Raw genomic sequence first — 16,753 nt, 5'->3', positions numbered from 1 at the left:
GGCAGGTGAAAAGAGGGCAGAGTGGGGAATAGAAGAAGGGTGGGGGAGAGAAAAAATGTTTTCACCGGAAGGAGAAATCGATATTCATGCCATCAGGTTGGAGGCTACCCAGACCTCAACCTTGAAGGGGGCCTCATCATGGCACAAGAGGAGGCCCTGGACCAACATGTTGGAATGACAATGGGAAATTGGAATTAAAATGTTGGGCTGCCAGGTAGTTCTGCTTTTGGTGGATGGAATGCAGGTGCTCAACGAAGCAGTCCCCAATTTAGTACAGGTCTCACCAATGTAGAGGAAGCCACATTGGGAGTACTGGATACAATAGACAATCCCAGCAGATTTGCAGGTGACGTGTTGCCTCACCTGGAGGGACTGTTTGGGGCCCTGAATGGAGATGAGGGAGGAGGTGATTGGGCAGGTGTAGCACTTTCTTTGCTTGCAGGAGTAAGTGCAGGGAGGCAGATTTGTGAGGAAGAATGAATGGACAAGGAAATTGCGGAAAGAGTGATCCAATCTTCTATCCATGCTGGTATCTTTCCTGTTATACCATGGGCTCATATCTTGTTAAGCAGCCTCGTGTGTCACCTTGTCAAAGGCTTTCTGAAAATCTAGGTAAACAACATCCACTGACTCTCCTTTGTCGACCTTACCAGTTATTTCCTCAAAGAATTCCAACAGGTTTGTCAGGCAAGGTTTCCCCTTAATAAAACCTTGCTGACGTGGGCCTACTTTACCATGCACCTGCAATTACCCTGAAACCTCCTTAACAATCGACTCCAACATCTTCCCAACCGCTAAGGTCAGACTAAGTAGCCTATCATTTCCTTTAACAAACAACACACATAAAAGTTGCTGGTGAACGCAGCAGGCTGGGCAGCATCTCTAGGAAGAGGTACAGTCGACGTTTCGGGCTGAGACCCTTCGTCAGGACTGCTGCGTTCACCAGCAACTTTTATGTGTGTTGCTTGAAATTCCAGCATCTGCAGATTTCCTCGTGTTATCATTTCCTTTCCTCTGCCTCCCTCCCTTTTTGAAGAGTGGAGTGACATATGCAATTTTCCAGTCCTCTGGAACCATTCCCGGAGCAGTGATTCTTGATAGGTCATTACTAATGCCTCCACAATCTCTTCAGCTGCCTCTGGCGTCTAGGCCATCTGGTCCAGGTGACTTACCTACCTTGAGAACTTCCAGCATCCCCAGCACCTACCCCTTAGTAATAGCAACTAAACCCACGTCCGGGTGCGATCCAGAGTAACTTGTGTACTGAAGAATGACAGTAAACAATCTTGAATCTTCAGTTGCCACATTTACCAAAAAAAAGTGTGAAGCTTTTGTGTGATCAGTTATGTACATTATTACATTGGGGTTGTAAAAGGAAAATAGAATGTAGTGTTGTATTTACAGTGGAAGTGCAGTGCAGGTAGACAAAGTGGGAAGACAATGAGGTATATTAGCTAGGTTGGTTCTTTTAGTTGCGTATATGTACCTACTAAAGGTAGTGGATATGGCCCGGTCCATCACAGGTAAAGCCCTCCCCACCATTGAGCACATCTACACGGAGTGTTGTTGCAGGAAAGCAGCATCCATCATCAGGGACCCCCCACCACCCAGGACATGCTCTCTCCTCACTGCTGGATCAGGAGGAAGATACAGGAGCCTCAGGACTCACATCAGCAAGTTCAGGAACAGTTATAACCCCTCAACAATCAGGCTCTTGAACTAACTCAACTTCACTTGCCCCATCACTGAAATGTTCCCAGAACCACTTGACCTGCTTTCAAGGACTCTTCATCTATTGTTCTTGATATTTATTGCTTATTTATTTTTTATTATAATTTCTTCCTTTTTGTACTTGTACAGTTTGTTGTCTTCTGCACACTGGTTGAATGCCTAAGTTGGCATGATCTTTCATCGATTCTGCTCTGGTTATTATGCTATACATTTATTGAGTATGCCCACAAGAAAATGAATCTCAGGGTTGTATTTGGTGACAGATATGCACTTGATAATAAGTTTACTTTGAAATTTGACTTAGGTGACAATAAACTTGACCTTGAGATCCAAGGTTCATTTTTCAAGTGTTCTTAGTGTTAAGGTATAGCCAACGGGGGGAGCTGCTCACAGCAACCACCGGTACTGGCCGATGGTCAGTACAGAGAACTGTTAGAATTGTGGTGAGGTGCAAGGTATTCTTCATACCCCTCATCTTCAGAAGAGGTTGGAATGAAGTTGCCTTCAGTGTAAACCACCCACTTCCCTCTCCCTGCATCTTTGATCTGGTTCCCTTCTCTCCCCTCGCCTTGACTTAATACTCTCCTAGCAAGTGCCAAAGTCACAGTAAAATTAAGGTACATATATGTCAGCATTTACTACCCTGAGGTTCATATTCAAAGTAAGTTTATTATCAAGTACATATGCGAGGGGTGATTGATAAGTTTGTGGCCTAAGGCAGAAGGAGATGAGTTATTAACTTCAAACTTTCTGCATTATCACTCAAAGAGTTGAACTGCACGTGCATGTAACGAGAGCATCTTGGACCTCCAGGTGGTCTACAGCAGGGGTGATTGATAAATTTGTGGCCTAAGGTGGAAGGAGCTGACTTATATAGCTCTCGTTACATGCATGTGAAGTTCAACTCTTTGAGTGAAAATGCAGAAAGTTTGAAGTTTCTCCTCATCTCCTTCTACTTTAGACCATGAACTTATCAATCACTCCTGCTGTGGACCACTTTCTGGAGGTCCAAGACGCCAACTTCTACAAAGAAGGGATCCGTATGCTCCACGACCGCTGGACTAAGTGTGTAAATGTAGGAAAAATAAATGTGCTAGATTTTCTAAAATTGACTCCTTCTACCTTAGGCCACGAACTTAACAATCACCCCTCATATGTCACCATATACTCCCCTGAGATTCATTTTCAAGCAGACATACTCAATAAATCTATAGAATAATCACCATAACAGAATCAATGAAAGGCCACCCAACTTGTGCGTCCAGTGTGCAGAAGACAACAAACTGTGCGAGTATAAAAATAAATGAATAATAATAATAAATAAATAAGCAATAAATATTGAGAACGAGAGATGAAGAGTCTTTGAAAGTGAGTCCATTGGTTGTGGGAACATTTCGGTGATGAGGCGAGTGTAGTTATCTCCTTTGGTTCAAGAGCCTGAAGGTGAGGGGTAGTAACTATTCCTGCACCTGGGAGGGTGAGTCCTGAGGCCCCTGTACCTTCCTCCTGACGGCAGCTGCGAGAAGAGAGCATGGCCTGGGTGGTGAGCGTCCCAGATGATGGATGATGCTTTACTGCGACAGTGTTGCGTGTAGATGTGCCCAGTGGTGGGGAGGGCTTTACCTGTGATGGACTGGGCTTTACAGGACTAGTAAAGAAATACAATAAAATTTATGAAAAACTATACATAAACAAAGACTGACAAATAACCAATGTGCAAAAGACCGACTGTGCCAATAAATTAAAAATAATATTGAGAATATGAATTGTAAAGTCTCAAAAGTGAGTCTGCAAGTTGTAGAATGAGTTCAGAATTGTGGTGAGTGAAGTTTGGTTCATGCGCCTGATGACTGAAGGGTAATAACTGTTCCTGAACCTGGTGGTGTGGGACTTAAGGCTCCTGTATCTCCTGCCCAATGGTAGTAGCAATGGTGGGGTTCCTTGATGATGGATGATGCTTTCTTGTGGCAACATTTCATTTCAATATGCTTAACTATGGGGGGGACTTTGCCTGTAATAGACTGGGCTGTATCCTCCACTTTCTGTACCATTTTCTGTTCCTGGGCATTGTTGTTTCCGTAACAGTGAGAAGAATGAGACAAGTACATGATTACTATCATGTTAATTCTCACACACCAGCCACAACTTCCCATATTACCCTTAAACTGACACTTTTTCTTTCTTTTAAATACTGTTTTAAAGGTTACCCAAACTTTGTTGCAACGTACGGCCGTGGATACCCAGGATTCACACCAGGCTACAGCTACCAGTTCCCAGGTATGTTGACCCTCAATTCTATGTCCCATCGCCCACCCTTTCTCCGCTGCCCCTGCTCCCTCCACTACCCCTTCAGTTGTCGGATTTCTGTGACATTCCTGCTGCTACCGGTCATTCGGTCTGTTCCGTATGGAAGTTCGTCCCTCGGTTCCAGGTGAGGTTCTCTGCATAGGAAGAAGCTGCGCCAACGTGGATAATTTTGCTCCAATATCTCATGTGGCACTTAATGTGGTTAATTCTCCCTTTTCGGTCTCCCAATGCCAAACTTTTTTCCGGACCAAGACAGCAGTGGAGATATCCTTTTCCTGTCCTTATTTCCATTCCCCAGCCTCTCTCTCTGTTGGCCTCTGCAGTCCTGATCCACCAGCACTGTTACAGCCCTCCTGCAGATCTTCCTGTCTTAGAAATCCTAAGTGCTAATGGTACTTTCTTCAAGTTCCACTTTATTGTCATTCACCATACACATGTATACAGCTAAACGAAACATTGCTCCTTTGAGGCCGAAGTGTTAAGCATAGTACATACAGTTAGGATCCGGCACATACAGTCACAAAATCATATTAACACAAGTCCCTGAGAGTGGCTTGGCCTGAAGCTTGACATAAAGTGTGAGGTGCATATTTATGTTAGACAGTATAATGTTACTGGCACAATTATAATAGAACAAGCAGTCGTATAAAGTGTGAAACAGCAGCAATAAAAGGTGAATAGTGACTAGTGCAGGGTGAGAGTGTGTCTGTTAGTTGGCGTGTGGGGGTTAGCAGGGCATTTAGGCAAGGTGTGCTGGGTGGCACCCTATCTGAATTGTCACAGTACTGAGCAGTATTTATTGACAACACTGTGTCAGAGATAGAGTTATTACAGGATTAGGATTTACAAAGAAACTTGCTATTAAACAGCAAAGAAAGTCAGTTTACTTGGAAAACAGGTTCTGTTTAAAGAGCAGAATAGACACCACAGCAACTCTCCCAGGTAAATGCAGGGTACCACCTCCAAAAAAAAAGCAGTGAGTCGAGGATAATCACACAAATTGTGTGCATAAATAATGACCCCACTCACCCATGGCAGAGCGCCACCCACCATTGGGAATTACCTAAGCGTTTGCTGCCTGCCAAGGCACAGAGTGTCTAGAGCACGTGGAATTCATTTGTAAAGCGCAGCGTTGACGAGGCAGGTTTAGATTGAATGTCACTGACTGTGAAGGGGTGGTGGAGCTGCTCAAGTTAAGTTCTAGGTGGGACGGACATCACAGAGCAGGTAAAGAAGCGCATCCGGGTGTCAGAAGAACCTTTTGTGTGCCGCACCTTTTGTGTGCCCTGATGCATAATCATGAGGATAATTTATGTTGGAGTTGTATAAGATGTTGATGAGGCCAAATTTAGAATACTGTGTGTAGTCCGGTCACCAACCTACAGGAAAGATATCAATAAGCTTGAAAGAGTGCAGAGAAACTTCACACAGATATTGTCAATGCCTGGGTTACAGTGATAGGTTGAATAGTTTAGAACATTATTGACTGGAGCGCAGGCGAATCGGGGGGGATCTCACCGAGGTTTACACATTTCTGAGGGGTATAGGTAGACTGAATAAGTGCAGGCCTTTCCCCCCCTCAGGTTGGGTGTGATGAGAACTAGAGGTCATTGGTTGGGGTGACAGATGAAATATTTAAGGGGAATCTGAGCAGAGGCTTCTTCACTCAGAGCATGGTGTGAATGGGGAATGAACCACAAGCAAATGTGGTAGAAGTTAGTTGCATTGTAACATTTAAGAGAAGTTTGAATGGTTGCATGGGTGAGAAGGGTATGGAGAACTATGACCAGGGTGTGGGTAGGTGGGACTAAGTAGCACAGACCAGAGGAGCCAAAAGGCTTGTTTCTGCACTGTAGTGCTCTATAATTCTCAAATTCTCTCCTCTTGAGGGTAGTTTCAGTGAGGAAAAACACGATCATTAGACTACCTGTAGTTAGGAGAAGCCGGACCCTGTGGATGGTCAACATGGGCTGAGGGGCTTGTTTCTGTTCCATTCACTCATTTCCCATTCACCTCCATTGTGTAAAAATTCTAATGGAATGAAGTGTTTCCATCCGTTAACATCGACCACGATTCCTGTTGGAAAGTGTTAGCATTTGTATTACACACTCACTGTCCAATTGCACAATGCTCCCCAATATCTGTTCCTTCAAAATTCCAGGTAAATTTATAATCAAAGTACATGCAGTCCTGTGCAAAGGTCTTTTTTTCTCGTGTGTCATACTCTGCCAAAGCCTCGGCGACCACTTTTTCAAGTGGTTGTCTTGGAGGAAAGATCCTGTGAGTGGTCCCCTACGTCCTTCTCACAGCACAGTTTTTTTCTTTACGAGGCCAAGTTGCGAGCTCGACACTCAACCTGGCACGGATGGAAAGCGTGCCCGGGAGTCCAGCACTGATGTCACTGCACCACCAGCCGGTGTAAAGGTCTTAGGCACGTATATACAGCTAGGGCACCTAAAACTCTTGCACAGTACTGTATTTGTCAACATACAGTGGAGAGTGAATTTGTAAATCTGGCAGGGACAAAGGACGTTGGGAATGCTGAGGGTGAAACACCACGGGAGGGGTGTTGGACAGGTAGCAGAGAAGGAGTGTCAGGGTGGGGGTGGGAGGTGGTGCAGGTGCAGACACACCCAGACCTGAGACACCTAGGCAAGGTCATTTGATTCCAAACAATTGATTTGTTGATCATTACACAGTGTCTCTCTGGTGCTTTCTGCTCTCCCTCTTCTCCCTTCCTCTTTTCCCAAGTATGATTCCCCTCTCCCTGCCTTCTTCCCACTCTCAGTCCACAGTAGAGACCCAGATCAGAATCAGGCTTAAAATCACTCACATATGTCATGAAATTTTGCAGCAGCAGTACAGTGCAATACACAAAATTACTATAGTACTGTGCAAAAGTCTTAGGCTCCGTAGCTCTGTATGTGCCTGCGTCTTTTGCATAGTACTGCATACGTCATCATATACTAGAGTGAGATGCATTTTCTTCTGGGCATTCACAGTAAATACAAAGAAACACAATACAATCAGTGAAAAACCGCACACAACAAAGACAGATAAGCAACCAGTGTGCAAAAGACAGCAAACTGTAAAAATACAAAAACAGAAAAAAATAAAATTAATAATAAAAAGTCAATAATATCAAGAATATGAGTTGCATAGTCCTTGAAAGTGAGTCCATAGGTTGTTGGATCTGCGTTGGGGTGAGTGAAGTTATCCTCTCTGGTTCAGGAGCCTGATGGTTGAGGGGTAATAACTGTTCCTGAACCTGGTGCCTATACATCACCAAAGTACAACCATTCTAATCACACTGTGCTTGTTTTCTACTACAGAGTTAGTTTGAAGCAGCTGATTAAACAACTGGGTAGTTTACATTTATTAATATCTTACAGACATGCTGAGGTAGCCAGAATATTTCTTGCTAACAGACCAGTTTATTAGGGTTCAGCAGTGCAAAAGGGGTGGTTTATTTTGTAATAAGTGTCCTGCCCAATTTAATCATGGTTGTGGAGGCCAAGCCATTGGGTATATTTAAAGCAGAGGTTGTTAGGTTCTTGATTAATCAAAGTGTCAAAGTTTATGGGGAGAAGGCAGGAGAACGGGGTTGAGGCACATAGTATATCAGCCATGATGGAGTGGCAAAGCAGACTCGATGGGCTGAATGGCCTGATTCGGCATCTGTGATTTATGGTCTTGATCGATCCACTCTAATAGAATGGTCAAGGGGGAGGGGCATCAATCCACGAGTCATTTTCTGATAAGTATATATTGATACATGTTTTAGAGAATGATTCTCTTATTCCCTGGTAAAATGGGATTTAGAGAGTTTGGATGTTAACTTCACAAATATATTAGTGAAAAAAGTACAATGGAAGTTAGAGTCAGCTGGTTACTATCGAAGTTAAGATTCTTAGATCAGTGATAATGTCAAAAAGGATGACTATTTAGGTGAGCAATGATGTTATTAAGGTATCCAATCTGCTCATTGATTGGATTGGTAATAAGTTTACTTGATAATCAATCATCTCAATGTCAATAACACTTTTATGATATCTAATCAGTACAGTCATAAGGTCACTCAAAATGTCTAGCGAGGTAACTAATGAGGTTATTAAGATATCCAATCAGCTCAGATTGGATCCATGATGATCTACAATAATCCACTTGATGTCAATGGCACACATATTATCCAATCTGCACAGTGAAGGGCTACCCAACTGATTCAGTCAGCATTTTGATTAGATGCCCTGAGTGACATCAAATACGCCAGTTATCATGTGTCTCAGAATAACCGATGGGCTTGGTGATGGTGTACGGCACCCTGTTGGCTCTCTGTCGTGAGGATGAATTTGTTCTTGGGTGATATAGGGCTTTCACACCTAATGGTAGGGCTCTGGGGAGTGTTGTAGAGCAGATGGACCTTGGTGTTAAAGGCTATGGTTCCCTGAAAGTGAAGTCACATGTGACAGGGTGGTAAAGAAGGCTTTTGCTACACTGTCCTTCATCAGTCAGGACACTGAGTGTAAAAGTTGAGAGATCATGGTGTGGTTGTACAGGAGGCTGGCGAAGTCATACTATGTTCAGTTTTGATCACCCTGCTGTAAAGGTCTGATGTTATTAAACTGGAGAAGTGCAGAAAGAATTTACAAGGATATTGCAGGACTTGAGGGACTGAGCTCTTGGGAGAGGGTGGAGAGGCCTAGGATTTGATTCCTTGGAGTGTAGGAGATTGAAAGATGATCTTCAGCGATGTATGAAATTATGAGGGGCACAGATGGGGTAAACGCACAGAATCTTTTTCCCCCATATTAGGGAATCCAGAACTAGTGGGCATTAGTGTAAGCTGGAAGGGAAAAACTTTTAACAGGAACTCAGACATGCCACCTCTCCCGGAACTTCTGGGAGTCTCCCGCATATTAATAGTGGCTCCCTGATGCCCGCAAATTATATACAATATCACGGAAATCAATTTTTTTTTGAGAGCGAGCGAGAGAAAAGCAAGAGGGAGCGCGAGAGCGACCGCGAGAGAGAAAGCAAGCGAGAGAGTGCGAACGACCACGAGAGAGGGAGAGTGCGCCATTGCAGAGTTTTCCAAAAAAAATAAAACGTACGTCACCCCAGACTACACTAAAGTGTACCCCTGCCTAATATGGGTCAAAATAATGGAAGTGTTGCTCACTGCACTGTTTGCAACAGTGACTTTTCTATTGCTCATGGTGGGTTAAGACTGTAAAAGACATGTTGAGGTGAGTTTAACAGGTGTCATTCGTTCATTAGCATAGCTAACGTTATGTAAACTAGCTGGCCAGCTGCTAAGGAGCTACTCTATTGCAGACATCCCACCTCTTGCGGAAGTTCCGGGAGTCTTCCGCAAATTGATGGTGCTACCTCCCTGAAATGAGTTTTTGCAGGGTGGGATGTCTGGGAACTTGAGGGGCAACTATTTTATGCAAAAGGTGGTATACATGTGGAATGAATTGCCAGAGGAAGTGGTTGAGGCAGATATACTAATAACTTTTCAAAGTCAGTTGGATTGGAACATGGATAAGAAAGGTTTAAATAGCTTTTGGCTAACGTGGGAGTAGTTTAGGCTGAAGGGCCTAGTTTGGTTCTGAATGAGTAGCCACTGAATTCTACTTTACTGAAGTAACTGAGCTGAATCCCAGAGGAAGGATACAAGTGTACTATTTTAATGTGCTTGTACCTCATATGACCAGGAAACATTCCTACCCCTCTGCCTATTCTACAGTCACTTCTAGGCCAAGTTGACTGAGGTAGGGCTTTTCTCTTTGGAGCAGAGGAGAGATGAGAGTTGACTGGATAGAGGTGTACAAGATGATAAGAGGCAGACTTCTTTCTAGGGCAGAATGGCTAATACCAGGGGGCATAACTTTAATGTATTTGGAGAGTACAGGGAGGACGTCAGATATAGGGTTTCTACACTGAGAGTGGTGGGTGTCTGGCTTCCCCACTACTGGTGATAGAGGCAGATACATTCAGAAATCACAACCTAGAAATTTGAGGTGTGTTGTAAGACCTGTGCTCACCGAATTTATGTTGGGGGTGGCAGGTTAGCATTGTGGATAATGTAACACTATCACACTTCAATTCCCGCCACAGTCTGTAAGATGTTTGTACGTTCTCCCTGTGAAAATGTTTCCTCCTAGTGCTCTGGTTTCCTCCCACATTCCAAAGATTTACAGGTTAGGATTATCAAGTTGTGGGCATGTCGTGTTAGCACCAGAAGCTTGGTGATGCATGTAGGCTGCCCCCTGCACAATCCTCAGTCTGTTTTGGTCATTGACGCAGATGCATATGGAACTAATGACCATACTTTCAGAGTTGGTGGTTGCCTGTTTAAGGGACGTAGGAGGAGGAATTCCTTATCTAAGGGTTGTGAATTTTCACAATTCTACCCTAGAGAGCCATGGTGGCTGCCATTGAACATTTTCAAAGCTGGGGGAGATTACTGGACCACAGAGGGGGTTGACCGTTAAGAGAAACAGACAGGAAAGGGGAATCAAAGCCAGTGCATTATTTTGTTTGGCAGATAGGAGGGACTAGAAGGATTCAGCTTGATCATATTTCCTATGAAAATGCGATGACAAATCCAGGGATGATCCACTCTTGGGGCCAGAGCTTCCCTTCTTTGCCAACCCAAACCTCAGCATTTGCGCATGGACATAGAACTTGCTCAACTCTGGTTCTTGGGACTCAGCTGAGTCTTATTCAGACAAAATTGGAACGGCACAATAGCTTAATGCTATTCCAGCGCTAGCGACCCAGGTTCAATTCCCTCTGCTGCCTGTGAGCAGTTTGTACATTCTTCACGTGACCACATGGGTTTCCTCTGGGTGCTCTGGCTTCGCGGTAGCTACAAAGGAACACAATAGAATCGTTGAAAACCACACCCAACAAAGATGGACAAATAACCAACGTGCAAAAGATGACAACTGTGTAAATGCAAAAAGCAAAAAAAACCGAAAATATTAACAAACAATGAAGCAATAAAGATCGAGATCATGAGTTGAAGAGTCCTTGAAAGTGAGTCCAAAGATTGTAGGATCTTTCTTTTCAAGTCTTTTTATTAATTTTCAAAATTATAAACATAACAATAATATTGGTAAACAGAGAATGGGATTACATTATTAATAGCTAACATTTGCAAATATAAAATTGCTGATAATACAAGTATATTAGATCATCCCAACTCTAAGTATAATTGAACATAGTAAAAGATAAATGGAAAAAAACCTAAAAAAAAACCCCAAACTAGAAAAGAAAACAAACACACTAAATTGAACAATGCAAAACTAAACTAAACAAAACTAAAACAAAGTCGGGCTAACATATTACATTGGGTACAATCATTGATGTCGTTAACTCCGCTCCTTTATCCGTATATCTTTAGTTTTAAAATAAAGGATTCGAGAAAGGTCAAACTACATCATATGAAAATGTTGAATAAATGGCCTCCAAGTTCCTTCAAATTTAACCAAAGGATCAGAGGTGCCACTTCTGATTTTCTCCAAATTTAAGCAAGATATGGTTTGAGAAAAACAAAGATTGTAGGATCGGTGTTGGGGTGAGTGAGGTTACCCCCACTGGTTCTAGAGCATGAAGGTTGAGGTGTAGTAACTGTTCCTGAACCTGGCTGTGGATCCTGAGGCTCCTGCTCTTCCTTCCTGATGGTAGCCATGAGAAGAGAGCACGTCCTGGATGGTCACTGCACAATTTGCTCCGGGTTCTCTGGCTTTTATCCCACATTCCAAAGGTGTATGGGTTTGTTGGTCACATGGGTGCAATTGGGTGGCACGAGCTTGTTGGGCCAGAAGAGCCTGTAACTGTGCTGTATCTCTAAATAAATAAATCTCTTTCAAGCGACCACTTAAGTGCAATCTGGGTGTGTCGGGCCGGCACTGTGTAATTGTCCCTTCTGCTACTTGCATCCTTCTCTTGTCTCTGTATGCCAAATGGCCCCGGTCCCCTGTAAAGGGAAGCTCTGCTCTTCAAAGCCCTCTCTTGCCTGGGCTGCTGAGCCTTTGCCTTGCTGCAACGACCGCCACAGCCGCACAAAGTAATAAGGGGATAATTCAGGCTTGTGCGACAGTAATGAGCTAACAGAGTTGACCCATCATGCTGTACAAAGCTTGCACAAGGCAGATCATTCTATTTGCCTCTAGTAATAGCCACACGGTGAGGTAATTGTGAAATGTAATTCTGGATTGCACAGGGAGCCTTGTGTCAATATTTGTAATAATCCCTGGCCGCTACGCTCTCTCTGGAGAGTTGAGGGCACTCTTTCTCAGCAACTCTGTGCATTTAATGTGGAGTGAGTCTGCTTCGCTCTTGCACACCTGGCTGCTTTAATACAACACAGTATTTAATCTGGCTCTCTCTCACAATTGCACTCAGTATCATTCCCCAGTGATATCATTGGTATTTCCTGGCAGGGAGTTTTGCAGGTTGAAGAGTTAGCCATCAATGAGCCTTGGTTTCCAATTTTAACATCCACTGAAGAATGGAAGTGCCATTTTCTCTGGGCAGAAATGGCAAATATGAGGGGACATAGCTTTAAGGTGAATGGAGAAAAGTATAGAGGGGGGTGACAGGTTTTTTTTTTACACAGTGTTGAGTGCATTGAATGCACTGCCAGGAGCAGTGCTGGAGGCAGATACATTAAGGGCATTAACAGACTTTTAGACGCATGGATAAAAGAAAACTGGAGGGCTATGTGGAGGGAAGGAATCGATTGATCTTGGAGTAGGTTAAAAGGTCGGTACAATGATGTGGGCCAAAGGCCTGTACCGCATTAATCTCAATTTTCCAAATTTGAATTCTGTACAAAGGTTACCGATTCCCAGTATTTGTCAAAATTTTGCGTCTTTAAGCAAGGTATTCCCATAGTTCCCTCAGTGAAGTCACGTCTTCAAAGACTGGCTGAACAGAAAAAAGTAGAATTGTGTTCTGCATTAATATTCAGAAAACAAAAACAAAACGGGGAGAGGAAAAACCTAATGAGTTGAAAATTCTGATTACTAAACAACAAATTGGATTGCTAATGTTCCCAGTCACACCCTTGTGACCAATTAACCTACTAACCTGGACGTTGTTGGAATATGGGAGGAAATCGGAGCACCCAGAGGAAATCCATGCGGTTATGGGGAGAACAGACTCCCCGCAGACAGTAGCTGGAATTAAATACTGGTTGCTGGCGCTGTGGTAGCTTTGCACTACCGTGCCACCCAAAGTTTAGCTGTGTCCCCCTTTGTATTTGTATTAGACTCAGGAACACACTCACCAGCACCTGGAAGGAGCAGATCTGTTTAACTGGAAGTAATCATGCATTGCAATGCTTAAAACTTGGCTGTGTGAGAACTATTTGCCTGCCTTAGATGTGTGTCATTGCAAAGGCACAAACTCTCATATAGCATCACTGTAACTGGACCAAATGTGTCCATGGTACACAGCATAATTTCTAACCAACCACCATCTCACTCCCCATCCTTTATTGGCTGTTTTTGGTTTCATGCTGATCAAATGAATGAGCATCAATTATATATTGATATATAATATTTAATTATATTATGAATAATCATCCACCACCTGTTTCATTAATGATTTATTTTTTTAAATTATAATTTCTTTGGGTTCTTTTCCTTTTGGGGCGATCACACCATTAATTTCTGTTCTTATTTCACTTTTCAGACTGTTTCCAGATATCACAAGATATTATTTTTATCAACTAATTATTTTTCTGTTGCAAATTAGTGAGGTTTCCAACAGTGTTAATGAGAGTCTGGGTGACTGGCTGTGATTAATTGTTGCCTTTTGCTGTAATTATCACTAATAATAACTGCCTGGGCCCATCACCTCTTTTATATATTTCTATATATACATATATATATTTTTTAATTATTTTTAAAGCACATTCCATCAGCTGTCCACCATTTTGCTTCCTGCATGATTTAGTAGCTTCTAATTTAAAAGCTTGTTTTATTTTTTCCTTTATTGTATAAATGGTTGCTTTCTTGTTCTTCTCTTTATTCCATCAGCTGCGGACAGTGTTGGCTATCTATTTCCATATTGACTGAATGACATTCCCTTCTCACAATCTTTCAGCTTTTTTTTTAAGAGTAAAACTTACTGCTTTTATAGCAGTCCCTAAAGCAATGTGTCATAATCTTTTTGAGGGTGTTCCTCGAAGTCAGGGGTTCCCAACCTTGCTTTATGGTGTTGGTCCATAGCATGAAAAGAGATTGGGAACTCCTGCCTTAAGTTAATGGTTATATTTTGCAGTTCTCCATCTCCCAAAGTGGGCAAGCTCTGCATGGAAATGCTCTTAGATAAGAGGGAACCAGCCTGGGCAAGTACAGGTGTTTGTTTCTCTCTGCAGTAGTGATTATGGTTCATTTGGATCTTAGCATCCTGGATTACTTAATTTGGTTTTTCTTCCTTGGGATGTGGGTTTGGACCAAGTTTTGTCCACGTCACAGAGACATATGGGTTAGTAGGTAATTGGCCACTGTACGTCGCCCCATAGTTTGTAGGGGAGTGGTAGAATCTGGCGGGGGTGGGGGGGGAGACATAAAATGGGATTGGTCCAAATGGGTGTCATTTGGACTGAATGTCCTGTTCTGCTGTTTACTATTTCCTGGAGTTAGAGACTTGCTGAATCAATTGATGAATCAGCCAACATTGTCGTGGTTCCAGTGTTGCATATAGTATTAAGTAAAGATTATAGTTATCCCTCTATACCAGGTGTTCCTAACCTTTTTTATGCCGTGGACCCTACCATTAACCAAGGGGTCTGTAGGCCCCAGGTTGGGAACCCCTCCTCTATACCTTCAAAGGATTTTAATGAATCAAGTGGGTTTTTGTGAGTGCCCAGATAGTTTTGAGGTCACTGTTCCTGATTCAGTTCAGGTTTAATGAATTGAGTTTGAATTTCTCAGTTGCTGTGACAGAATATGAACTTGCTCCTCCCACCCCCACCCCGAATCAAGGTCCGGTTAGCAACTGATGAGCTTTCATACTCCCCCCTCCACCCCCCCCACCCCCCCCAGCTGTGGTCACAGTTCCTGATTCAGTTTACATTTAATGCATTGTATTTGAATTTCTCAGTTGCTATGACAGAATATGACTTGCTTCCCCACCACGATCAAATTCCAGTAAGCAACTGATGCATTTCCATACTCTCACAGCTTTCAGAATAGGCTTTTAAATTTAACTGGGCAGGAATTTCAAGCCTGTGCATTATGCAATTTGACTGAACATAGAACATAGAATAGTACAGCACAGTACAGGCCCTTCGGCCCACAGTGTTGTGCCGACCCTCAAACCCTGCCTCCCATATAAGCCCCCACCTTAAATTCCTGTGCTGCTAAATAACCAACAGCTTAGGGTCAAGACCAAAGAAAACGGCAGAAAATGCTGAAAGCGGTCAACAGGTTGTGCAGCGTCTGTGGAAAGAAAAACATTTAAGGTTTCAGGTCCACTGTCTTCATTAGAATCTTCCTATTCCAATGAAAGCTGTTTCATCTGAAGTATTTACAGTTTCTGTTTCCACAGATGCTGTTTGACCTGCTGAGTCTTTTCCTCCCATTTCAGATTGCTTTTATTTCCGATTTCCATCATCTGCAGTTTTGTTTTGATTTCCAAAATGAGTAACAGCCCCTGGGGCATGTCAATTGGCCTTATGGAACACCACCCAGCACATCTGTCCCTTCAAGAGAGAGGGGGGATTTAAAAGAGCTTGGGGGGGGCAGCAAAATTGGACCTCTTTTAATGAGAGATTATGCCATGATCTTCAGAGACTATTTTTTTAAAGAGTGGGGGTAAATCAACACTACATGAAAGAATTGTGAGAAGTGTGATGTGAGTAAAAGGATTAATTGTACATTTTTAAAAAGTCTCCCTTTTCTTGGCGGACTGAGGCTGTGTTCTATCACTATTAACATTTAAGGTGAAACTATATAAAACAAAATGGTTCCTTTTTGACCCTGTGGACTCCTGTAGCTTGGGGCCAGTAAATGACCAAACGTTTTTCCAAACAGTATTTTTTCATAACTAGTGCAATCGAGCAGTAAATAGGACTAAAATCATTCACCTTCTCAGCAAAATCCAGTTGTTTAATTTGGCTAACTTTTTTTTGTCGGGACCACCTGCTTTTGAGCAACTCACTACATGAATCCAGCTCAACAGAGATTGCTGACTGGATTTGGTCATAGTCTTAAAACCTTTAATGAGATCAGTCCACACAAGCCAGTGAAAGGAAAACTTACTTCTTTTTTTTGCTTTTGAAGGTCATTTAATTAAAAGTCACGGAAGCTAAACAAGCTGAAATTATCATGTCAATCTGTTCCTGTTAATTAAACATGCTTGATGTAATTAATTGTGTAGTTTGAAATAGTATTGACGACACTGGGTTTTTTTTTAATGTGTATGTTTTACTTTGTAAAGACACTGGTCTCTTTACTGCCTCATACTCTGTGGCAGTAAAACCCTAAACACTGATTGCTGTTATGTTTAAAACTTTTAATTTTCTGTTAAAGATTGAAATGGTCCCATTCTCATTTATTTGTAAACTTCGTTCATGTGTTCTGTTTTAAATTTCACTTTTTTAAAAAAAAACTGGGCGTATTTTTGCTGTACATAGATAGACAAATAAAGATAATATCCTTCAATAAATCTCATGCAGTGTGTGCTGTGTGCT

At 42.6% G+C, this 16,753-nt stretch overlaps 1 protein-coding gene across 15 annotated transcripts in view; it reads left to right on the top strand.

Moving 5' to 3' along the window:
* The window catches only part of msi2b (musashi RNA-binding protein 2b), a 639,735-nt gene that overhangs the window by 467,167 nt on the left and 155,815 nt on the right, over positions 1-16,753 (top strand). For 14 of the 15 annotated variants that reach the window (XM_072243487.1, XM_072243483.1, XM_072243482.1 and 11 more), the window contains exon 10: positions 3,934-4,008. In XM_072243487.1, the coding sequence (XP_072099588.1) occupies positions 3,934-4,008 (75 nt within the window). Of the gene's footprint in view, positions 1-3,933; positions 4,009-13,746; positions 16,698-16,753 lie in introns of those variants that run through there. The other variant, XM_072243488.1, reaches the window with a different exon arrangement.

Source organism: Mobula birostris, chromosome 25 (genome assembly GCF_030028105.1).
Source record: "Mobula birostris isolate sMobBir1 chromosome 25, sMobBir1.hap1, whole genome shotgun sequence".
Taxonomy (NCBI): Eukaryota; Metazoa; Chordata; class Chondrichthyes; order Myliobatiformes; family Myliobatidae; genus Mobula; species Mobula birostris.
Note: the sequence above shows the minus strand (reverse complement) of the source record. Positions and strands in the feature narration are given on the sequence as shown.